At 48.0% G+C, this 25,647-nt stretch overlaps 1 protein-coding gene across 1 annotated transcript in view; it reads left to right on the forward strand.

Moving 5' to 3' along the window:
• Positions 1 to 365: 365 nt before the first annotated feature.
• MAPK4 (mitogen-activated protein kinase 4) overlaps positions 366 to 25,647 on the forward strand; it is a 53,298-nt gene continuing 28,016 nt past the window's right edge. The window contains exon 1 of the mRNA XM_012651805.1: positions 366 to 1,792. Coding sequence (XP_012507259.1) covers positions 1,247 to 1,792 — 546 coding nt within the window. The 5' untranslated portion in view covers positions 366 to 1,246. The remainder of the gene's footprint in view (positions 1,793 to 25,647) is intronic.

A 25,647-nucleotide genomic window follows, 5' to 3' on the forward strand; every position in this document is an offset into this window, starting at 1 on the left:
TAGCTAGGGCTGACGTGTGTGTTTGGAGAGCATAACAAATTAATTTTGCAAAGGTCAGAAGGAATAATTCTCTCCCCCCACCCCCCTGTAATTTGCACGTGTTAACCTTGGGGGAGCAGGCACTGACATAAAAGGCAGACCATCTGATGGTCTTATCAAATCAATCCGTCTTCTCTCTCTTCCAGAGGCACACTGCACACAGCAGGAGGGGTGGCTGGGCAGCGCGAGCCCGGAATCCCCTGAGCAAGCAGTGTTTCAGCTGGCTGGAGAGATCAAATAACACTTGGGCTGGTTCACAAAAGACGCAAGTGGGAAGGTGTTGGAAGCTGGAACGTGGAAATTTACCCAGCGTTATTTCTTTGACAGGGAAGGAGACTTGGTCTGAAAGATGCCACGTTCCTTCATCCTCTCCGGGTGCAGCAAAATACAGTCTCGGTTGCAGTGTCATGGGTGAGTGGGTGAAAGAGGATGCTGCCCACACGTGAAGCCTCCAGAGGATCCTGGCCTGGCAGCTGAGCTCCCCCTGGACCTGGGACCTCAGGTGTAACTTGGTGTCAAGTGCATGAAAGGTGCTTGGGTTTCGCCAGCTGTTTTCAGCAATGCTTACTTACAACACTGGCTTGGGTTTCGGAATCTAAGGTGAGCTGGTAGAAAGAGGAGCTGGCAGAGGTAGAAAGAAGCCCCCAGAAGCCTCCAGAATCCATTGACAGGAACCCTTCATACTGCTGGGAACACAGAGAGAGGCTGTGATATAACTCAGCTTTGGACCATCTTAAAGAACACAGCAGCTTGGCAAACAGCTCTTGCATTTTAGCCAGAAAGAGCCTCTTGTAACAAAGTATTTAAAGGGGAGAGTTTCTGCATCTTTTACTTTGAGAGCCATTATGGTAGAAAACTTGGCGTTCCCATAGATAATGATACTGGTTTTTCTTTCCAAGATGCAACATTTAAAAGAAGTATGAGCCATTCTAATCTTTAAGCAGGGTTCAGGAAGCACAGACAGGGAACAGCCCTCCCAATGCAGGTTAAGAAAGCAGCCTGAGCCTCCACCTTAGGCAGCACAGCCAGCGTGGACATATGCCATTCCTGTCCCCAGAGAGCTGGTGGCAGTGACCTCACGCAGAGAAAAAGCATGGGACTGTGGGACTTGACAGAATGAGGTGTGCTGAGGAGGCCACTAGCTGGGACCTGGCCTTTCCTGACTGCCCCTTTGTCACACGGGCAGCCCCAGACCACTGAGCCAACAATGGCCGAGAAGGGCGACTGCATTGCCAGCGTCTACGGATATGACCTCGGTGGGCGCTTTGTTGACTTCCAGCCCCTGGGCTTTGGTGTCAACGGGCTGGTGCTGTCCGCTGTGGACAGCCGGGCTTGCCGGAAGGTGGCCGTCAAGAAGATCGCCCTAAGCGACGCCCGCAGCATGAAGCACGCGCTCCGGGAGATCAAGATCATCCGTCGCCTGGACCATGACAACATCGTCAAGGTGTACGAGGTGCTGGGGCCCAAGGGCACCGACCTGCAGGGCGAGCTGTTCAAGTTCAGCGTGGCTTACATCGTCCAGGAGTACATGGAGACCGACCTGGCACGCCTGCTGGAGCAGGGCACGCTCACGGAGGAGCATGCCAAGCTCTTCATGTACCAGCTGCTCCGCGGGCTCAAATACATCCACTCTGCCAATGTGCTGCACAGGGACCTGAAGCCCGCCAACATCTTCATCAGCACGGAGGACCTCGTGCTCAAGATCGGGGATTTCGGGTTGGCAAGGATTGTCGATCAGCATTACTCGCACAAGGTATGTCTGGCTGGAATGACGGGTGCTGGTGGTCCACGGAATCCCCAGGAATGCTCAGTGTTCCAGAGGGCATTCCTAGCTCCGTATAATCAGGGGACTGGGATCAATACTGGGGGGCGGACAGAGGGTGCTAAAAAGATCACTGGCCTGAAAAGTTGTTTTGGGGGACATGGGGGAGATCTGGTTCTTGGTCTTGGCTCTGCCACATTGCCACGACGAGTAACTCTGGGATGTACAAGTGAAGGTTGGATGATCTCTAGAATTTCTTCTAGCTCTAGATTCTATGGCTTTAAAACCATGTGGTTGGTGAGTTGCCTCTAGCATTCTCTCATCCCAGCTTCCTGCCAGTGAGCCTCATGGTCTGGCTCATCTCACCGCCTCCTCCCATCCACGCTGACCCACTCTGTGTCCCTTTCTCTCAGTGGACAGTGGGCACAAAAGGTTAATTGGATAAACTAATCCTCCAGCTAATGACTCAGCTCTCCTGGGTCCCCTGATACCCTCGCCCCTCGGTGTGGTAGGAAAGTCATGGGTGTCAGGATGGTGCCATAAAGACCCCCCCATGGTGGGTGCTAAATGTTCCACCAACTGCAGGTGTCAGAGCTGACCGGGCCACACTGGGGGAGACAAAAGTCACACTGACCTGTTCTCAAGGGCCCAGATCTCTCGCCTGCTCCACTGCTCTCTTCAGAAGCTGGGAGTCCTCCGACATTCTGTTCCTCCCCAACTCAGGTTCCTGCCACTTTAGGGGTGCCTCTGAGCCCCTCAGCATAAGCCCGTCCCCAGGCAGCCCTCAACAGAGCCCTCAACAGAGTGGGTGTGGTTTCCAGCCTCCGGGCAAAACCTTTGTACTACAAGATTATTTGTTAGAATAAAACGTCTCCTAGGAAGTGGGTATGAAGTGAGCTATTATCAGCCAAGGGCCTGGGGTGGGTCATGCGGTGGGGCTGGCCCTGGCCTTGAGCGTGCTTGGGCTTCTCCCTGAGCTTGACCCTCTCTCCCGCACCACCCTGCGCAGAAACGCACTGCTCTGCCTGGTGCAGCTGCGGGGCGTGGGTGTTGAGGGGAGAGAGAGGCAGGGCTCCCTGTCCTACCCTCACCGGCTGCACCTGGGGCTCCGGCTCAGGTTTCAGACCCCAAATCAGCCTAGCTGGCTCCGGCTCCTTGGTGCCACACATTATTTATCCACCTTAACCATGACCTTGCCCTCTGTCCCTCCTGCAGCCAGGCCATCTGTCAAAACTGTCAGCTGACTCTGTAGGCAGGAATGTCCATGGTTAAAATCAAACAAACAAAAAAAGCAGCACCCGTCTGTCTTCCTGATACCCTGAGCTGTTTCTTCTTTCTCTTTTTTCTAAGGAGCAATGACTCCAAACAACCGAACCAAAGGTTTTCACCCAAATCAGTCTTTATGTGGTAAAAAGACGCAGGAAATTCACAACTCCCTTACGTCTGGGATCCACAAAAACCACCTTCTGCAGTGGAAGAAGCCAGTACATTTGGGAATCATAATATTATATGATGAAAGGGTCTGATTCAGTGAAGGGTGACAGGGAAAGAACTTAGACCAGCACCTAGTAGGCCCTCACTAAAGTCAGGGAAGACGGTTTGTTGCAGCAAAGATTGACTGCAGTAATAATTCTTTGGGGGTGGTGTCAGGGATCTGGGCTTCCTTCCGACAGTGCTAGCTTGGATGTGGATGGTCACTCACCCCCTGGGAGCCTCAGTTTCCCATCTTTAACAGGGATAATAATCATGCCTCGTCTGCCTCTCTGGCTTGTGGTTAAGAATCAAAATGGACCATGGATGTAAAATTCCTGGGAAAGCAGTAAGGACGACATCCATTCATCTCATGGGTGCTGCTGAGCACACACCAAGCCCAGGCCCGGTGTTGGCAACCGGACAGACACAGGTTTACAGGACCCCCGGGCCATCATGAGGGCTGGGCTGGGGGTCGTTATCCAGTCACTCAGGGCTGGGAAGCCACCTCCCTGGTTGGGACTTTCATTTTCCTCATGCAGAGGCATTTAGATGTTCTGGCTCTCTGCAATAAAATGAGCTGTGGGAGGTTAAAGAAACCATCGGAGGCTGTTAGGAGCCCAGTAGGTGCTCACATCACCCTGCGCCCCGGTATTTGGCAGGCGCCAGGCGCCACCCACCCCAACCCTGCTTCCTCCCTCGCACGCTTTCTGCTTTTAGCTTTCTGCCCTCTCTTCCCCCAGTGATGACGAAAAGCCTTTATATTTGGTGCTTTTATTTATCCAATGTGCATTTAAATCATTTCTCATTTAATCCTTGTAATGCTCTGAGGCACGCAGGGCAAATGGTCCGTTTGACAACAGAGAGAACTGGCTTTCTCGAGCTTACCCGGGGGGCCGTGGCAGGAGGGGCTCTGGCACTGGAACCTTCCCGTGTCCTGGGGGGCAGGTCTTTCTGGGTTCTGGGTTGGAATTAATCTTTCCTTCCTCTCAGTTCCCATGGCACTTTTCCCCCATCCCATAACCTGTGTCTTCTAATACTGATTATTCTCCACTCTGCCCTGGGGGAATCTGTACCTGTGACCTTGTGCTTTCCTGGGCTGAGAGTCCCTTGGTGCCTTGAGGCCATCCCTTGTTTATCTTGGTGTCCCTCTCGGAGTCCGAGATGTGGCACCACTGTGCCTGAGACGTGGCCTTCAGCTGACTTGTTGACGGTGTTGGAACAGATGGAAGAGTCATCTACCAGCACATTGTAGATAGGACGCTGTTGGGCTCATTGATTCCCTGCGGTTAGAAGGGTTGACTCTCAGAGCACATAATTCTCCCAGACAGTGGAGGGGCCGGGGTCAGACGTGTGCATCTGCCACGTGCATCTGCTCTCTCCAGTGTGCTTGGAGGATGATGTCTACGAGCAAAGCGCTCCAAGCTTAACCCCTCCTAAAGGTTTACGGATCCTGACTCCCACCGAGCACCAAGCAGCAGCCTGGTTCTCACTCTCCCCGTCTCCCTCATGAGCGGACAGTCTGTCTCCTTTGCGTCCACATGTCCTCACCTGGCACAGGGCCTGACATGGGCAGGCTCCCGTTATGTTGTTTAGGGAAGGGGATGCCAAAGGAAATGGCCTCCTCTTCTCTAATGAGCAGGTGGCAGCACTGGGGCTCCAAGTCACAGACAGGAAGCATGCAGGCGTGTGTGTCCCTCTGCACAGCACCGCTAGGGGTCTTGGTCTTGGCGGGGTCCAAAGGGCAATTAGAGGCCCATGCAGCCCACATTTGGGGAGCTGGCAGTGGGGGCTGCTCTGATGGTTTCTTTCAACGGCGGCAGTCTGGAAACACCAGTCTCTGTTACTGTTACTCACCTCACTAATTGCATGACCTCGGGCAAGTCTTTTTCCTTATTCAGTTTATTCCTAGAATAGGACATCTGTAAGAAGATCTCACAATCTTCTTGTCTATCCTCTTCATTTCACAGGGGACAAAACTGAAAGGGGCAGAGCCCCGCTCACCAAGGCCACCCGACGGGCGGCTGAGCATGAGTTTTGACTCCACAGCTACCTTTTTCTGAGCCCCATTTCTCAGTTTTCTTATCTGCTGAATGGGGATAGTCATTCCCATTCTGCTTATTTCAGAGGATTCTTGTTAGAGTCAAATGAAAAAGTGTAAATGTCCAAGTGCTTTCAGATGTAGAAAGGGCTAAGTCACTGACAGAACTTCGCCCCAGGAGATGGCATGGCCGTGCCAGGCAGACACCCAGACGTCAGTTTCCCTCCACTGAGATGTGGACTCAACTCCTGACACTCTGGCCAAGGGGGGAGTCATGAGGCCCTACTCGAGGGGGCTTTCCAGCCTGATGAACCCCTTTCTTCCCACCTACCTGGCAGGCTAATTAGTTCCTTGTTTGTGTTGAGAAGAGGCAGCTGAAGGATCAGAGCGTGTTTTCCTCTGAATTTATTGGGAAGTAGATGATCTCAAAAGAGGAAAAAAAATGTCATTAAGACTTCACTGAGTGCTGTGCAAAGTCTAAGAAATGTCAGGAATGCCCGCGAGAGCGTGCAGAGGGCCTGAGTAGCACGTTGGCAGCCTGATTAGCTGTGTGACTGCTTCCCCCAGGAAGGGCCACCTGTGGCCTGGAGGAAAAACCACCTCTCCTCCTGCCACGGAGTCCTTGCTGGGCTGCCAAGATCCTGCCTGCAGACCTGCCTTTTGTGGGGGTGGGAGGCAGAAAATGCCCAGGAAAGAAAGGAAGAGGAAGGGGGCCCAACAGAATTGGGGCAAAGGCTCTTGTGTTTTGGTGGATCATTCGAGCACGTTTGAGTGTTCTGCTGGGCTGGCCTGCTTTTGAGCCTTCACCCCTTTCTACTTCATAGCTCTCTGTCTTCCTTCGTCATTCCTGAGCAGAATGCTTCCATGCTTTGCCTCCATATCTCATTAGGAGTCCTTAAAAACTAGCACAGTGGTTCTCAATGTGAGGTCCCAGAGCAGCAGCCAGCAGCTTCACCTGGGGACTCTTTTGAGATGCAGATTCTCAGGTCCCAGCTCTGACCTACTGAATCAGCAACTCTGAGGGTGGGCCTGGCAATCTGTGTTTTCACAAGCCTGCAAGTGACCCTGACGCTCCTGAACTTCTAGGAACAATTGATTTAAAGAAGTGGGATAGCTCAGTCTGTGGACAGAGAGCTGATGTCCTGATGTGTTTGCTGATGCTTGGAGCTGCAGTTCTCAAACTTCAGCACAAGGAGAATGACTAAGTCCTCCCAGATAACGTAGGTGTATGGGAAGCAGGTGCCTTAGCTAGAAGGGACAGTTAATGGTGGGGGTCTCAGGCACTGTGGCAGGCATTTGTAAGGATTGCTTTAGGCAGGATGACTTTGTACGGCCTCAATCACATCACCTTGGAAACTGCCTGCTCCACCGTGGCACAAATTTAGTGGCAAGCTACACAAACCAGGGACCTAACCCATATTGTTTCTGTTTAGCTTTGATTTTTAACAATTAGGCAGGTGATATGAAGACTAATTTTGGAAAACACATACTTTTTATTCTGGTATAAACTACTTTACTAGATGTTATTATATTTAAAAGCAAAAACACTGGTTTCACAGTTCAGTAAGATTGAGTGCTTGATTGAGGGCTCAGCAAATTACTGTAGTTTGCTAAGGCTTGTGGTTCAATTGGAGGCCCCAGAGGAGGCAGAGGTACATGGTGTTGAACACATACAGCCAGCTTCCAAAGGCTTTGCTTGGGAGCTCTGGTTGGCTGGGGGGTTTGCTGGTTTAATCATGTCACTCCCTCCCTCTCCTAGCCACTCTGCCTTCCTTTGATGGCTTCTTAGGCCAAGATAACCGCCCCCTGTCTGCCTGAGAAAACACACAGAAAGCTCCCCTAAAGCACAAATTCCTTTGAAGCTAAACCTAGCTGGAGGAATGCTCACTTCTGAGGCTGATCAAGAGAGTGCGCTTTCGGTATCTCTGTGAGTCTACTCCAGGTGGTCTCCACGTTGCAGATGGCAAACCCCAGGGTGCAGGGAGTGGGGAGGGACTCGCCCAGGACCCTGGACGGGACTGAGGTCTCCAGGGCTGGTGCTGGGAGGTTCTCAGCCATCTGCCATCCTCGGAGGCTGGGATTTCATGGGAAAGTGGGCTTGGGGAAGGACACTTTGCTGAGGGCTCAGCTAGCAGGAAAGGTCACTTTCCTCGTAAGCCACTAAGCATGTTATTCCAAATCAGTGGAGCACAAAAGATTTATTTAAAAGACTATGAAATATCCCTTTTTAAAGGGGAAAAATATGACCTAGGGGATTAGAACAGAGGCTGTACTAGAGAGTCAGGTGTCCCTGAACACCCAGGCAGGCTTGGAAAGTTCGTTGTGTTGGTGTTCAGGGCCTCCCTGCCCGCTGCAGAAGAGCAGGCTCTCCACTCCTGGCCTCCTGGGGGGCCTCCCCTTCCCACGCTAACAAGAGCGCCACACCCAGGCCTCCCTTCCCGGGGAAGCAACCCCGCTGAGCTCCTGGAGTGGCAGTATAAACCTCTAACCACTGGCATGGCCCGGCAGTGACCAGTCGGAAAGGAAGCCAGCCAGAGCCCTGAGACAGGGTCCTGGAGCCACCTGCTTGCCAAGAACTGGCCCTTTCTTGCCAGATCAAGGGGATGAGTAAAGGAGTCAGGGCTTGGGGCTTGGTGGTGGCTATTTACCAACCAGAATCATTACTCTAGCAACCGGCCTGGCTGTAGCAGCGCAGAGCAGCCATCCCTCCTCAGCTCGGAGCTCACCCTTTCCACTGTGCCTGTGGGTCTGGTTCTCTACGAAGGGTGCGCCGTTGATGAAATGGCTCAGAGAGATCGGTAGTTCCCGCCTCAGAACCCCAGCCCACTCACCATTAGAGCTGTCGCCTCCCAAGGCAAGTGCCAAAGCTCCAGAAGAATTCGAGAAGCAGGAAGCGTGCAGCCACCAGGGATGCTGGACAGGGGCTGGCATTTCATGGAGCGCGGGCTCACCGGTGACAAACTTTGTTTATCTGGAAAGTATATTTTAGTCTCATTTTTTAAAGTTTATTTTCTCTGGCGATAGAAATCTGAATTTACAATTTTTTTTTTCTCTTTGAGTATTTAAAGAATGTCACTGCTTTGTTTCCTGTCCCTGTTGTTTTTGAAGAGTATTTGGTCTTCTCTCATCTCATTGTTCTTTCCCCTATTTGGAAGGTGTCTTTTTCTTCTGGCTGTTTAATGAATATTATCGAATGGAATTAAGTGGGAGAGCCTGGCGGATAAGTGTTGAATAATGAGCCCCTCTTTGCTTGTATGCCTGGGATTTGCCGTGAGCATCTGACTACCTCTCAGAGAGCATCTTCGGTCTTGGTGGGGAGGATCCCAAGTCCCGGTGCCTGCTCCAGTCTCTCCACTTGAGGACTCTCAAGTTGTAAATGTCGCAGGAGCAGGACCCAGTCTTATTCTATAGGCAGGTATTCTTTTGTTTATACTGAGGAAGATGATTAGAAAATTGAATCAAATCCTTTTCCCTTTTCTCCTGAAATGTGGTTTCCTTATTCAGCCTTTGCCTTGGTAGCCTGTTGAGAAGACAGTAGTATAGAAATATAATAGAAAGTTCAAGCCGGGCATGGTGGCTCACACCTGTAATCCCAGCAATTTGGGAGGCTGAGGCAGGAGGATTATTTGAGGCCAGGAGTTCAAGACCAGCCTGGGCAACATAGTGAGACCCCGTCTCTAAAAAAAAAAAAAACAACTCATATCAGCCAGATGTGTAGTCCCAACTACTCGGGAGGCTGAGGCAGGAGGATCACTTGAGCCCAGGAGTTCAAGGTTGGGCAACAAAACAGCAAGGAAGGAAGAAAGGAAGGATTTCCTTTGTGATTTCCCCAGAAAAAAAAAAGAAAGAAATAGAAGGCTCAAGGGTGAGGTATCACATTGCCATGATTATCCTGCTCTTGTGGCTACCTTCTACTTCAGTGTCACACATCTGTGAGCTGGGAGAGACCAGCCCTTCCCACCTCATCTGCTGCCACTTCATTCCCTTGTGTCGTAACATCACTGACTTGTCACCATTCCCTGGAAAATACCACACTGGTGACAGCTCTGGTCCCACACATTGTTCCTTCTGCTCCCACATAAACTCCTACTTATCCCTGCAGACCCTGCTCAAATGCCCCAACTCTGAAGCTTCACCCAGCTCCCCCAAGAGGAGTTTATCGTACCTTCCTCTGGCTGCCCAGAGCAGTTATCCCCACACTAGTATGATGGTCTGTTTACATTCCTCTGCCCAGAGAGACCCAGAGAGCCCGTAGGGAGGAGCATGTATCTCATTCATCGCTACATACCTGGCACCTAGCACAGTATCTGGACCATAATACGTGCTCATTAAATGCTTATTGACTAGTGAACCAGCCAAGCCTCTGCCTTTCTATTGAATCCAGCATGGTCCTCAGGATAAAGCGTGACTTCTCTCCCTTGGGGCAGCTTTCAAATATTTGAAGTCATCTACCATGTCCCTCTAAATCTCTGCAGGCTGGAATCCTTTCATCTCTCCCTGGTAATATTCAGACAGTGTTCTGAGTGCTTGACAGTTATTAACCTACTTAATCCTCATAACAACCTAATGTAATAGGTGCTATTGTTGCCCCCATTTTACAGATGAAGACACTGAGGCACAGAGAGTAACTCACCCAAGGTCACCCAGCTAGTCAATGGCAGCATGGGATTTAAAAGCCCAGCGGTGGCTCAGAGACCATGCTCTCGCCCACTGAACTCTGCTGCTTTGGTGGCTTTAGATGACTGCGTTTTCAGAGCTCATGATATCTTGCTGCTCTCTCACTGACCTCCTCCTCCTTGTCAGACCCTTTCTTAAAAATATGTCTTCCAGAACGGGTACTGTGTGATTTAACCAGCACAGAGTCAGCGGGGCACCACATCTCTGCTCTGTAAATGGCGCACCATCCATGCTGCTGATGGTTTTGTTGGTAGCCACGTGACAGTGCTGGCTGAGCTTGTAGCCAACTAGCTTCTGTTAGCTCTGTATTCTCTATTTCATACGTATGTGGTTAATTTTTTAGCCCAAGTACAGGACTTCTTTACCCTTATCCCTGGTAGGGTTCATCTTCTTAGTTTCCGGCAAATATTGCAACCTGCTGAGATCCTTTTGGATCTTCGTTCTATCACATAATCTTGTCCCTTGTAGCTTCATAATTTATAAGCCTGTCTTCTATGACTTCACCCATATCACTGATTAAAATATGTATAAAGGCCTCATGGTCACTTAACACCTCCCTTCAGGGTGAAGCTGACATTCTTCGGGTTTAGTTATCCAACCAGTTATTAATTTACATAATATAATAATAAAATTGCCTGACCCATGTTTTCTCATTGTCTGTAAAGATGTCCTCAGAGATTTAGCTAAATGCCTTTTGAGACTCAGGGATGCTGAGAACATCACTCTTATTCTATTCCAATACAATTTTAAAGTTATCCTTAAGTAGAAAAGCCAAATTCAAACTACACAATCAGCTGTAACACTTCTAATTCCTAGATACATGGAACACAGATGTTGGCAAACATCACCCCTTTACTTAGAGAAAACCTGATAGCTGAAAATCTAATCTTAGAAAATTGTGGTGGAGGTTAAGGCATACTTAAGTAAACCATGGCTCATCCACTAAATACAATGTTATACAACTATTTCGATGTCATTTTTGAAGAGTTTGCAATAACATGGAAAATTTTTATGTAATCATGATAAGCTTGAAAAGCAAGATACAGAATTATGTAGATGGTGTGAACATAGCAGTTTAAAACAAGGAGAAAAGAACTGCGTATTAAAAAAAGGAGTAAAAACTCCAAAATGTTAACAATGGTTGGACAGTGCATGGCTTTCTTTCTCTTTCTTATTTTTCTATAATTCCCCAAAAGGTGTGACATGAACGCGCATGGTTTTATCACAGTAACCTTTCCAGGTGGGAGGTCAGGGAAGTTTGCTGCAAGAGTAAGTTTACCAAGAATTTGGTTCATTGCAAAAAGAGTGGTAAACTTGGATTATTTAGTTGCTGAGAGAGAAGAGTCAAGCATACCAGCATGTGGCCCAGGGGTACACGGACAGAGACCCCCAACTGCCTTCTGCTCTGAGGTGCCCACTGTGTCCTGTGTATCCGTCTTACCTCCTTCTGAGGGGACTGTGGACAGGCTCGCAGGGGGTGCCATACCGCTGGGAAGGAGGACAACCTCCTCCCAGGTGGAGTGAGCAGGTGCCGGCTGGTACCACGTGACCCTGAGGAAGTTCCTTAACCTGCCACAGGCTGGCTCCGTCCCCTCATAATTATAGATTCCACTTCACGGGGCTGGGTGAGGAGGGAATGAAATGAGGTATAAAATGCTCACTCCTGTGTCAGGCATCTGGGAAGCACTGGGGAAATAGTAGCTGTTTTTCACTATGATTATTAGTCACTATTGGAAGGGCTTTCTGTGTTCTGAGATAACCCGGAATTCCACCACCGACAGTAAATTTTACTGGAGTGGTTGACCATGCTCTCGTTTCTCTTCTAAGATACAAATAAAAGGAGGGAAGCAGGGTGGTAGGAATAAGTCAGAAAACCTTCGCTGGAACACACTTGTCAAAATGGATTGATAACGAAGCCCTGGGCTTGGCGGAGGGCGTTTAACTCAAACTGAGTCTGGAATGGGGAGCCCCCTTATATTTTGACACGTTTGCAATTTGGCCAAAGGCTGGTTCTAGTACTGAGGGTATACACTACGCGTATTATTGAAAATATTAACAATTGATAAGCTTTGGGGCCACCCAATTTGCATAGACATCGGCAGTGACCCGTCAGAATGGATCCGGCTTTGAGCACCCTTCCACCCTCGGCAGACCAGAGAGCCGGGCGTGGCCTTCCCAGAGGCCTCATGCAGAGGTACACCAGCAATGTCCCTAACCAGACACGCAGAGCAGCAGTGAGAGGCCTGCCCCGGTGCAACCAGCGTGAGAAGAGTCAGGCCCCAGGCCCGCAAGCTGCCCCAACACTTCAACTCCTGCCTCCTCTTCCAGGACCTGTGCTTGTCCTCTGCAGCCCCGCACACTGACACGGTCCCGCTGTTTGCTGGGTCAAGGCTACAAGAAAGGAGAACCATCCCTTGCTCTCCCTGTCCCACCAGGCCGGCCTCACCTCTGGTCCCCAGATGGCATGGCCAGCAGGTTTTCTGGGCTGTGGGAGACTTTAGGGTGTGATCATGAAAATTTGTTTTTTTTTTATTGGCGGCATCTTCTATGCAGAACTACTGCCGGCTGTAGACACCGTGAGTGCTCCAGCAGTGAGCTTAATAAAGGATTTGTGACGTGCAGGACTCACCTAAGGTCTTCTTGAGGATGACTGTTTCCCATTTTCAGTACGGATGCCTTTTATTATGCAATTAGAGTCCGAGTTCCCCGTGGAGGGGAGCCAGCCCGGAGCGCAGAGTGCCCTGCCTAGCCCAGTTTCTCAGGCCCGAGGAGTCACTATGTGTGAAGTGGCTTTCAGTAGCCCACAAGCTGAGCTCGGAGGAGCCCCAGGCCAGAAGGGCTGCATTGTGGGTCTGCTTCTGTGCAGGCCTTTCGTCTTAATTCTGTCCTCTGGTACCCAGTGGCCCTCCCAACTGACCCCAACCAATTTGCAAACGCCATGTGGGTCCAAAGCCAGTGAGAGAGCATAGACAGCCAATGGCTTCTGCAGCTTGGTGATCGAAATCCTCATAGCTGCTCTGAAATATTTCCCGCAATTCACAATGATGCGCCCTGAAGAGTTCTTTCCCACCCATGGTGACTCTGGATCCTCGTTCCAACCCTGCAAGGGAGGCAGGTCAGGTTAATCATTGTCCTCACTTGATAGATGAGGACGAGGGAGCCCCTGGGGTCCAGAAGCACATCCAAGGCCCCACCGCTAATGAGAGGCAGAGCCGATACCAGACCTGCCTCCTGGGACCCGGAACAGCAGCTGATGCAACCGGGCACGAGTCCGGAACTTGAGAACTCTCCTGGTACCCTCTGTGATGAGAGGAAGGAAGAGTCGTGACACGGGGGGCACTGGCTTCTGCTTCTCCCATGAGGAAATGGAGCAGAGGACAGCTCTGTGACCTTCCCTGGGCCCCGCAGGGAGCGGAGATGGAGCCAGGACAGGAAGGCATCATGCCTGTGTCCTGGGCCCTCTTCTCCGGCAGTGCCCGTCTCCCACATTCCCAGGCTCCTCCCGCAGGCCTCTCCTAGCGCTCCCACGCCGCTCCCCGCTGGGGACTTACTGAGGCCCGGGGCCTGCTTCTTAGGAGCATAGATTCCCACCGAGGCACCCAGGGCTCGCTGCTCCAGCACAAAGCTGTTGGGAAAAGACCACCACCAAGAGCGTTCCTTTCAGTAGAACAATGCTTTAGATTTGCCTCTAAACTCTAAACAACTTTATTGACATATAATTAACCTTCCATACAATTCACCCACTTAAAGTGTACAATTCAATGGCTTTTAGTATATTCAGAGTTGTGTGTCCATCACCAGAATTCATTTTGGAACATTTTCATCACCCCAAAAAGAAAGACAGCTCCCCTTAGTCGTACCTGCCCTCCTGAGCCTCTCATCCCCCCAGCCCTGGGCAGCCAATTCATCTGCTTTCTCCATCTGTAGACTTGCCTGTTCTGGACATTTCGTGTAAGTGGAATCACACGATGTATAGTCCTTTGTGACTAACTTCTTTTACTCAGCATGCTGTTTTCGAGGTTTAGCCATGTGGTAGAAGCAGGTGTGAGTACTTCATTTCTTTTTAGTGCCAAATAATATGCTATTGTGTGGGTATATCACCTTTTGTTTATTCATTCAGCAGTTGATGGACATTTGGGTTGTTTCTACTTTTTGCCTGTTATGAATAATGCTGCTGCAAACATTCATGTACAAGTTTTTATGGACATACATTTTGGGTTTCTCTTGGGTATGTACCTAGGAGTGGAATCACTGGGTCGTATGGTACTGTTTGAGAAGCTGCCAGACTGTTTTCCAAAGTGCCTGCACTATTTTACGTCCCACTAGCAATGTATGAGGATTCAACTTCTCCACATCCTCAACAACACTTGTTATTATTTTCTGGGTTTGTTTTTTTCTTCTAGCCATCCTAGTGGTGTGAAGTGGTATTTCATTTTGGTTTTGATTTGCATTTTCCTGATGGCTAATTTTGTTGAGCATCTTTTCCTGTGCTATTTGGCCATATCTTCTTTGGAGAACTGTCTGTTTAGATTCTTTGCCTTTTTGTTTTTTTAAGAGACAGGGTCTTGCTCTGTTGCCCAGGGTGGAGTGTGATGGTACAATCATAGCTCACGATCATAGCTCAAGTGATCCTCCCACCTCAGCCTCCCAAGTGGCTAGGTCTATAGGTGCACACCACCACATCCAGCTAATTCTTAAAACTTTTTGTAGAGATGGGGTCTCATTATGTTGCCCAGGCTGGGCTTGAACTCCTGGCCTCAAGTGATCCTCTGTCCTCGGCCTCCCAAAGTGCTAGGATTATAAGAGTGAGCCACTGTGCCTGACCCTCAGCCCATTTTTAATTGGGTTATTTGTTTTTTATTTTTGAATCGCAAAAGTGTTTTAAATATCCTAAATATAAGTCCCTTATCAGATAAATGATTTGCAAAAAATTTTCAACCCAAATTCTTTGGATTGTCTTTTCATTTGCTTGACCTTGCCCTTTGAGGTACAAAAGTTTTTCATTACAATGCTACCTAGTTCATATATTTTTTCTTTTGTTGTTTCTGTTTGCCATGTCATATTTAAGAAACCATTGCCCAACCCAAGGTCATGAAGATTTATTCCTATGACTTCTTAAAGATTTATAGTTTTAGCTCTTACAGTTAGGTCTTTGATCCATTTTTAGCTGATTTTTGTATATGGTGTGAGATAGGGGTCTAGCTTCATTCTTTTCCATGTCTAATTGTCCCAGCACTATTTGTTGAAAACACTAGTTTTTTCCCATTGATTGTCTTGAACCCTATCAATTAACTGTAAATGTGAGGGTTATTTCTCGACTCTCAGTTTGAGTCCATTGATCTATATGTCTCTCTTATTCCAATACTATACCATCTTGACTACTGTAGTGTTATGGTAAGTTTTGAAATCAGAAAGTGTGAATCCTCCAACTTTTTTTTCAAGATTTTTTTGGCTATTCAGGCCATAAAAAGGAATGAAATGCTGATACATGCTATAGCATGGATGAATCCTGAAACCATTATGCTAAGTAAAAGAAGCTAGACACCAAAAAGATCATATATAATTCCATTTATATGAAATGTACAGAATAGGCAAAATCTATCTCTCTGGTGCCTGGGGCTGGGGAATGGGAGAAAATGGGGCATGACTGCTAATAGATGTGATGTTTCTTATTGGGGTAATGAAATGTTCTGGAATTAGAGAGAAGCGATGGTTGAACCACCTTGCAAATATACCAAAAACTACTAAATGGTACACTTTAAAATGATGACTTTTATGGCATGTGAATTATATCTCAGGAAAACTTTTTTAAGAAATACATCATCTGAATATCCTTACATCTATTAAAGAAATCGTAGGCCGGGCGTGGTGGCTCACGCCTGTAATCCTAGCACTCTGGGAGGACGAGGCGGGAGGATCATTTGAGCTCAGGAATTCGAGACCAGCCTGAGCAAGAGCGAGACCCCATCTCTACTAAAAATAGAAAGAAATTAGATGGACAACTAAAAATATATAGAAAAAATTAGTCGGACATGGTGGCGCATGCCTGTAGTCCCAGCTACTCGGGAGGCTGAGGCAGGAGGATCACTTGAGCCCAGAAGTTTGAGGTTGCTGTGAGCTAGGCTGACGCCACGGCACTCTACTCAGGGCAGTAGAGTGAGACTCTGTCTCAAAAAAAAAAAAAAAGAGAAATTGTATATGTAGTTACAAATCTTCCCACAAAGAAAAAAAATTCCAGGCCTAAATATTTGCTTCACAGGTGAATTCTACCAAATATTCCAAAAAGAAACAATACCAGTTCTACAAACTCTTCCAAAAAAAATTGAAGAAAAAGGAATACTTCTCAACTCATTCTATGATAGGAAAACCTGACAAAAACCAGTATAAGAAAAGCAACAGATTAATATCTCCCATTTAACATAGATGCAAAAATTCTAAATAAAATTTTAACAAATTGAATTCAACCATATGTAAAAGGGATAATACATATTAACCAAGTGTGCTTTCTCCCAGGAATGCAAGTGTGGTTTAGTATTTGAAAATCAGTCTTATAACCATTTTGGAAAATGGTTTGGCAGTTTTTTTTAAGGTTAAATTTACATCTACGGTATGATCCAGACATTTTACTTCTATGTATTTACCTAAGAGAAATGAAAGCATATGTTCATATAAAGACTTGTATACAAATGTTCATAGCAGCTTTCTTTTTCATAACCCAAAACTAGAAGCTACCCAAATGTCCATCAACGTTGAAATGAACAAACTGGCATATCCTTACAATGGGATTACTACTCAGCAATAACAGGGAATACACCACTCACAACAATATGGGTGAATCTCAAGATAGTTATGCTGAGTGAAAAGACAGACATAAATAACTGGAGTCAATGCTATAAAGTTCCATTTATATAAAATTCTAGAAAATGCAAACTATTTACAATGACAAAACAAATTAGTGGTTGCCTAGGGATAGGGAGGAATTACAAAGGGACATGAGGAAATTTTGGGGGCGATGGATATGTTCTTTATTTCCATTGATGATGGTTTCACAGATGTGTGTGTATATATGTGTCAAAATTTACCAAAATAGTACACTTTAAATATGTACAATTGTTGTAGTTCAGTTAGACCTCAATAAAGCTGTTTTAAAATAAAGATATTTATTTGATCAAGAAATATTTGAGTGCCAACTATGATCTAGGTGCTGGAGATACGAGACTGAAACACTAGACTCTAGACAAGGTCTCTGCCTTCACGGAGTTTATATTTAAGTGGGAAGCTTATGTAGCCTGGATTTTGTTTTTTTTAACAGATCCAGAATCTACCCACACAACTCTTGCAGCCCCAGGTGGGGAAGTTTCATCCCTCCCAGAAGTGCAGGAGAACTGGCGACACAGCTGGGTGCAGGGTTGCATGTGGCTGGAGCCCAGCCGCGGAATAACATTGGTTAGATTTTCTCACTTCTCTCTGGTTATCCCCTGATAGGCATCCAATCACCATCCCCGACCAGCAGGAAGTGGGTCAGGCTTGGTGGTCCCTTCTGTCGGAGAACAGAGCAGATGGCACCACAGAGACCTGCTGCACCAAAGAGGGCCACATTGCACAGATGGAGGGTGCTGATTGAGACGGGAAGTCAGGGAGTAGGGAGGCCATGGAGAGAGAGGGTGCCCTGCTTCTGGCGGGGTTTCTGATCAATGTTTTCAGTCCCTTGGGGGCTTGACTCTACCTTGCCCCTAATTTCCTTAAATGCCCCTGGTGGAGCACCTTATGAGTGGCTTCTGTTATTGCAGTTAAGAAGAGCTTTCACTCCCCTTCGTTCCCTAGGGTGGGCTCTGCCTTTGGGAGGCAGGGAGGAGGCACCCTGTAACCTGAGCACCACCCTTAGGTGTGGACTGGATCAGTTCATCAGAGCAGCTGCCGCTGTCCTCAGAGAGCAAGCTGTTCAGGAGGGGAGGAGGATCAGGTGGTTCCAACACCAAGGAAGACAGGCGAAGGCAGGTCTGGGGAACACTCCCCTCCCCCCCATGGGAACTCTCCAGAAGCCCAAAAGCCATCAGTGGGAAGACATTGGGATGAACCTAAAAGGGATGAAGGCTATTGCAGGGTTGTAGACTTTGGAGGGACCAGAGGGCGGGAGCAGTATGTACGGTGACCTGAAGACATCTCCACAGTCCACAGTGGGGGCGCTCAGGGGTGGCACCAGGTCCTGGCTTTGCTCACCTGCCTGTCCTCCATCTCCTCCTCTTCTCCTCTGTCCCACTCATGTCTTCCTGTTTGCTCTTTTGAACCTCCGTGCTCACAGCATTGACGGTGAACATTACAGGCCCACTGGAAACAAACAGTACTAAAGAAGTTGCTCATTTTGGAACAAAACCTTGGCCTGAGATTCAGACAATCTGATTTCTAGTCTCCATTCTGCTCCCAACTCACCAAGGGACCAGGAGCAAATATCACAGCCTGTGCCCTTATTTCCCCATCTGGAAGCTTTCCTCTCTTCTACGGGCACAGAAGCAACGTGAGAACTTAAAGCAATGGGAAAGAAAGACAAGCTGGCTGGCGCCAGGGGCCTGGGTTCCAGCCCTGCCTCCCATGTATCACCCGTGCAACCTGGAGCCAGTTGCCAACCCCACGAGACTCAGCTGCCCCACTCGCTGTCAGATGAGAGAGGATGCGGGGAAGACACGAGTTAAAAGACCAGGACACGCTTGGAGAAATGAACTTGCAGTGTATGTGTGGGAGGCCGGGGGCTGTGAGACTGCTCATGCAGCCAGGCAAGCACTGAGACCCAGCGTCTTCCCCTGGAGGCCAAGACCCCAAATTCCAGATGTGCAGCTCTGTGGGATGCAAACAGCCTTCATCCCGGAACCTCTGGCCTTTGGCTGCCTCCTCCGCCTTCTCAGTGGAGGCCAGTTCTGTTAACTCACGCCCTCAGACTGAGTTTGGGAAGAGAACCCAGGTATAAAATCCGCCGTCTTCTCGAGTGGTGCCAGCTAAGGACACTTGGTGCCCGATAATGACACTTGTTGTGCCCGGCTCTCAGGAGTGTGCCGTCGTCTCGGTGGCGGAAGTCCACTGCCTTCACAGGAGTCCGGATAAGGTAGCGGCATGCAGCAAATAGCAAATATCAGTTAACCAGGGCAGCTTGGTTCTCGGAGACAGAATGCAAGAACCAGGTAGGAACTTAGAAATCAGCTAACTCCCAGAGAAGCCCCCAGAAAGGTATCGCCTGAGATGACAGTAGAGACTGGGTTTGGCTTTGAGGAGTAAGCAAAGGATAACAAAACAAAAACAAGTCTCGGCAGCAGTATTGTTGCTCTCTGGTTTTTAACTTCAGGTTGGTTTCTCATCTGAACCTTCCAAGCTGCCATGGGACTCCAGCTTTCTACATTTCTACCTATGGCCTGGCACCATAATGAACTAAAGTTCAGAAAGACCTGGAAGCTAAGGAAGTTACTCAGTCCTCAAAAATTGAATTCTGTGCCCTAGGTGCTATGTACCAAGGCAGGAAATTAACGGGGACACTGTAGAGAGATTTCTAGCAACAGGGCTGAAACAAAAAGTCTTTTCTGCTTAGCCCTCTTTTAGCCAGAGCCCCAACCACTTCCTAAATAGCACTGGAACTTGGTCCGCGTTATGTTCTTCACAACAGTCTGCTTCCTGTTTGGACAGTGGAGTTTCTTCTCCGATGTGGCTCCTGATTTAAGCAAACCAAATCTACCTACTTTGTATTGAGCTAATTAAGGGATGTTTGTTCACGAGACGCCACTTGTCTTGCCTGTAGACTTCCTGCAGTTCCCTTTAAGCTCGTGCCTTTTAAACAGATGGAGATCTTCTTCCATCCAATGTGAGCTCAGTTGACACGTTTGCCATGTGAAGTGAGGCTTTTCTGAAATCTCTGTCAGTTATGTCCCTGCATGGGTACTCGGGACCGTCCGGGAAACGTGTATGGCTTCCTTGGACTTGACTTTGGCAGCTGGAGGCGAGGAAAGCAGAGTTTGGACACAGGTCACAGATTCTGAGCAGGGAGACGAAGGAGGCAAGATCAGGTGGATCTGAGGTCACTGGCAAACTCTCTGCCTTAGACTCTGCCACGAGTCTTTGCCACAAAGCCTGGATGGGCACAGCCGAGGGGTATGCGTGCGTTTTATATATGTATATGTATAATACATATATACACCTATATAACAGCTTTATTGAGATATATAATTCACACATATACACACCCTATATAAAACAGTCTTATTGAAATATAATTCACATACCTTAACAACTCTTAAATTGTACAATTCAATGGCTTTTAGTATATTCACAGAGTTGTGCATTACTACCCCAATCAATTTCAGAACATTTTCATCACCCCACAAAGAGACTCCATACCCATTGGCAGCCACTCCCTGTCTGCCCCTGTCCCACCCCCAGCCTTAAGCAACCACTCATCTATTTTATCTATAGATGTGCCTATTTTGGACATTTCATATAAGTGGACTCATAATATTTGCTCTCTGAGGACTGTCGTCTTTCACGCAGCATAAGCGTTTTAAGGTTCATCCCTGTTGTAGCTTGTGTCCATATTTCAGTGCTTTTTATGGCCAGATATTCCACTGTATGGATATAGTACATTTTGTTTATTCTTTCATCCGTTCATGGATATTTGGATGGTTTCCACTTTTTGGCTGTTACAAATAGTGCTGCTATGAGCATTCATAGGCAAGTTTTTGTGTGAACACGTGTTTTTATTTATGACACATGTATACCTAGGAGTGGACTGCTCCATTTTCTTTTAATCAACAAAGCTGTTTTGTAGAATGCCTTGCTGAGATATCCTGAATTTCCCTGATCTACCCCTCTAATAACCCTGTTAGTAAAATAGAAGCACCTGAAGGATATTCAACAAATATCAATTGATGAGCTAAGGGAATGAGGGATTTAAAAGAGAGAGAGACATAACATTAATCTAACTTTTTCTTCCTGAATTCTTAAAATAGCTCATTATAGTCTCTGCTTTCTCTTCTACGTGCTCACAAGTGGTCCTTTTCTTTCATTCATTTTACATGTGTATGTAAAATGGGAATCCAGTGGGAGCAAAAGCAGACCTGGTCCCCACCCTCCTGGAGCTCCTTCCCCCTTCCCTTGAGCTGGAACCCCAGAAGGCTCACCTCCCGCAGCCGGCTCTCCTGCTGGTAGCAGGGCTCCCGTCGCCTGCCTTGGGTGTGTGAGATCGTTGAAGGGACCTCCCTGGCCAGCAGCTCTGACATTGCTCCTTTCCGGGGCTTTTGCTTTAGAAACAGCAGAACAGGAAAATGGTAGCTATCCCACCTATTTTAAAGTGATCCTTCTAGGTCGAGCTTTATATTTCTAACCCACTCTCATGCCTATTATTTCAGATCCAGGTGTGAGTTTATATGCATACTATACTATTGATAATTTCCTTCTCAGAAGAGCACCTTGCTACTCACGGCTCGACACAGCGAGTTAGCATAGGCTGAAATATTTTAGAGAACCCAAACTCATATAGAGCACAAGCCATTTAGAACAAAAGCTAAAAGAGCTTTGAACAGAGATTTAAATGACAAAGGGATTCTGTGCAGTGCAACCATTTAAAAGGCCCTTTTTATACTAATATGAGAAGTCATCTGTAATAGATGAAGTGAGAAAAGGTCAAGGTGATGTACAATAGAATCATTTCATTTTTGGCAAAAGAAAGTATATGTGTGTGTACATGGAAAGAGGGGAGGAAAATGGGAATTACGCTCAGTTGTGAGATTCCCCTTAAGGAATGGGGTTGGCAGTATCTTAAACTGCCATTGAATGACATTCACTCTAAAGTTTGCTTCTTTAATCATTAAATTCATATAAAAATGAACTTACACCACTTTTGCAATTAAAAAACACAACCGTAAATACCAATCTGCCCTGCGAGACAGCAAAATGAAAGCTCCAGAAGCGACAGCCAAGCGTGTAGCGAGTCCCGAGAGGGGCAGGGTACGGTGGAGGTGAGAAGGAACAAGAGTCTGACTTAACTGGGTGTATCAAGAAAGGATTCACGGGCTGGGCGCGGTGGCTCACGCCTGTAATCCTAACTCTCTGGGAGGCCGAGGCGGGCGGATTGTTTGAGCTCAGGAGTTCGAAACCAGCCTGAGCAAGAGCGAGACTCCGTCTCTACTAAAATTAGAAAGAAATTAATTGGACAACTAAATATATATAGAAAAAATTAGCCAGGCATGGTGGCGCATGCCTGTAGTCCCAGCTACTCGGGAGGCTGAGGCAGGAGGATCGCTTGAGCCCAGGAGTTTGAGGTTGCTGTGAGCTAGGATGACGCCACGGCACTCTAGCCCGGGCAACACAGTGAGACTCTGTCTCAAAAAAAAAAAAAAAAAAAAAAAGATTCACGGTCAGTTGAAATGTAACCTTTTCTGCTTTTTGATGGGGAAAATATAAAGATCACGGAGGCCTGTGCCGTTCGACTTAACAAGTCCTGGGGCACATTGTGTGGAAGAGTCTATGTAGTGGCTACACTCATACACATTGCCATTTGAATGCCTGTGTGACATTCAAGTAGAGGCAGCTTTCCAGAGCCAATCGTTCTGAAGTCAGGGCGTATAGAAAAGAGACATTTAGTCTGGAGAATTCCTTTTCAAAGTAGTTTTTTATCATTCTCGGGTTTTACCTAAAGGTTTTCAGCAGGCTGTGGCCCACGGCACCTTTGTGAAGAGAGCAGCTCTGAGGGTTTATGAAGACGGTGAGAGTGTTTTCAGCCAGGTCTGGTTTTAGACAAAACTGCAGAGTTGGCAGAGTCTTTCTTTGTCATCTCCCAGTCTCACCTCTCTGTGCACCTTCCCCACGTTGGCACTCAAATCCACACTTTGCTCTCACCGTCTCCTTTCCCATGCCCCCTTACACTCACTTTCTCTCAAAACCCTATATAGGTCTTAAAAAGTGAGCTGGTGTCAGCCATTTACACTTTAGTATGAATTTAACCCAGGGCCACACAGCACAGAGATATTTACAGTTTAAGTTTTATTTTGATTGTGAAAGGGAAGGTTGAATCTCAGGGACAGGAGTCTTCAGGCATCCACCAGCAGTATTTTTCGAGCAATGCTTCTGTTGTTGCTCCAGAAATCACACCCCCACAATTGTCTGCCTATAGCCTAGGTCTTAGGCATTCTTACCCAGAGGCCCCGTGCAGGGCCCCACCCAGTCGTGGTGGCCCCCACCCCGACCCCTGCTCCTCCAGAGGGAATCTGCCTTGTTCAACATGGACCAAACGATGCGTGTGAGATCTCTGGTGCAGGCCACTGAACTCTTTGTAGAAGAGAATTTCAACGTTCAGGGTTGAGCAGGGCCTTGGATTCACTGTTGAGAGCCCAGAGGAAATACGGCTGGAGAGTAGCAGACAGGGGACAAGCCCTGGTTCTGTTCCTTAAGCACTGTGTGACCTTGGGCAAGTTATGTATCCTCTCTAAGCTCAGTTTCCTGACCTGTAAAAAGGAAATAATAGGTCAGTTTTACGGGGTGGTTCTAAGGACTAAATGAGATACAGAATACAAAGTGCTTAGCAGAGCGCCCAACAGAGAGCGAGCCCTCCGTAAACATGAGCTCTTATTACTTGGTGGCCCAGAGCCAGGGCCATGTGGGAGGAAAGAAAACAAAAGGACCAAAGCAGGCTAGAAGCTGGGACCAGGACACCTGTTTCTATGAGCTCCAGCTTTGATCTGGTGTCCTCCTTCACTCGAATTGCATACAGGAACAGGGCACCCTAGCAGTGCCAGTCCTGCATGCCTCATAAGAGCTGCTTCTGGTCCAAGGGTGCACGGAGCTGAGCAATCTGGGGAATACGGTGGAGGAGTCTCGACCTTCAGGTGGGTTGAGGCTCCTACCCCTGAGGCACTAGAGAACAGTGTGAAATGAAACTGCCTTGACCTTGAATCCTGTGGTCCAAATCGTGGGAGTTGCTCGAGGAGCAAATAGCGTGGGCTTCCTTGGCAAGGTGCAAATGAAAAATGCAGCAGAACCTGCGGATCTGAGACGGGGAGACTCAGCAGCTCTCGCCCTGAAGCAAACGCAGAGCCTCTGCCAGCTGAGAGCCAGAGCATCGGCCAGTGCGGTCTGCGTGTGTTGCCCATAACACAGCCTGAGAAATCAGGGGCAGGAACAGCCCTTTTTAGCAGCATAACTTGTTTACGTGGATTGTAAGTAAGAACCTGTTTAACTAAGGTAATTATATACATAGGCGGATGGTGACAGCTGTGCACACCAATGCTAGCTGGCGGCAGTGGGGTTGAGGTCCCAGGGACATGCAGGGAGTCTGCTTGGTGTGGGGCCCCTTGCACACTCACGGAGGAGAGACGTGGCACGTGAGCCCCTGAAGAGAGAAGGCAGTGGGGTCTGAGAGAAGCAAGAAGGAAGGCTCAGAGACTTGGTTCTGTGGTGCAGAGCAGCGGTTCTCAAAGCGAGGTGCCCAGGCCAGCAGCAGCAGCAACACCTGGGAACCTATTAGACATGCAAATTCTCTGGCTGCATCTGAGACCTGCTGACTCAGAAACTCTGAGGGTGGGGCCAGCAATGAATTTTAACACGTTCTCCAGGTGCTTCTGATACATGCTTAAGTTTGAGAATTGCTGATGACGAGCATAGCATAGCTGTTCAAAACAAGACCTGGGTTTACCCACAGCTTTAACACGTAAGTAGCTGCTGTCACCTTACCTTTTGTAAGCCCTACTTTACTCACCTGTAAAGTAGGAATAAGAACACCAAATCTGCTGGGGTAGCATGTGGGTGCCACAGGGTGGGAGCTTATCCACTTGGCCACTGCTCTGTCCCAGCACCCAGAAAAGTACCTGGAGCAGAGTAGAAGCTTGATAGATATTTGCTATATTAATAATGTAATGGAAGTGTTCATTGAGATTCTTTATGCAAAGTATTAACACAGCGCATGGCAGGCATGTCGTGTTAAGTAATTTTTGTTGTTATTGGTGATGGTGATGATCGGTTCCTCTTCTGCCAGATAAGAGACTTGACCGAAATGACCTATAACGTCTCTTTAGAGAAACAGACAGAAGGTCAGAGCCACCGCCTCTGAGGTTTCTAACCACACACCAAAATACCTAAATGGGCAGGGGAGAGGGGATAGGCTGTCAACTGGGCCACAGAGGGGAAGAGAAGGAAGGAAGATGACAGCAGTCACCCCTGAGCCTTGGGCCCAGCAAGTTCAAAGCTGTGCTCAGCCATCTAGGGACGTCAGGGTCCCCTGTGTAGACTGGATGTTTCACCAGCATGAGTCACTCATACCAGCTGGGTCTGAGCCTAAACCCTCAACACTGAGGCTCCTCGGGGCCTGCGGTTTTCCAGACTGACTTGTGGAACGGGCTTGTCAAGACCTTCTGAACTCACTTCAGTTAGAGGAGATCACCCTAATCCCTCCCTTACTCTAGGAAATATTGAACTATAGTACGTACAGCTACAAGAATCAGCTCCTTAAGCAACAATAATAGTCTTTACCCCTGGGAATCAAAGTGACAGGTGATCATGGCTTCCATTCTCCTGAAGGAATAAATCAAGAAACCGAGTCATGGACTAGACTGCATTTCTTGGCCCTGCCCCCAAACACTCCTATTTATGGTATATCTCTGAGCAACATGAAATAAAATCGAATCAGGCT

This window comes from Propithecus coquereli, unplaced genomic scaffold (assembly GCF_000956105.1).
Source record: "Propithecus coquereli isolate 6110/MARCELLA unplaced genomic scaffold, Pcoq_1.0 Scaffold37, whole genome shotgun sequence".
Classification (NCBI taxonomy): Eukaryota; Metazoa; Chordata; class Mammalia; order Primates; family Indriidae; genus Propithecus; species Propithecus coquereli.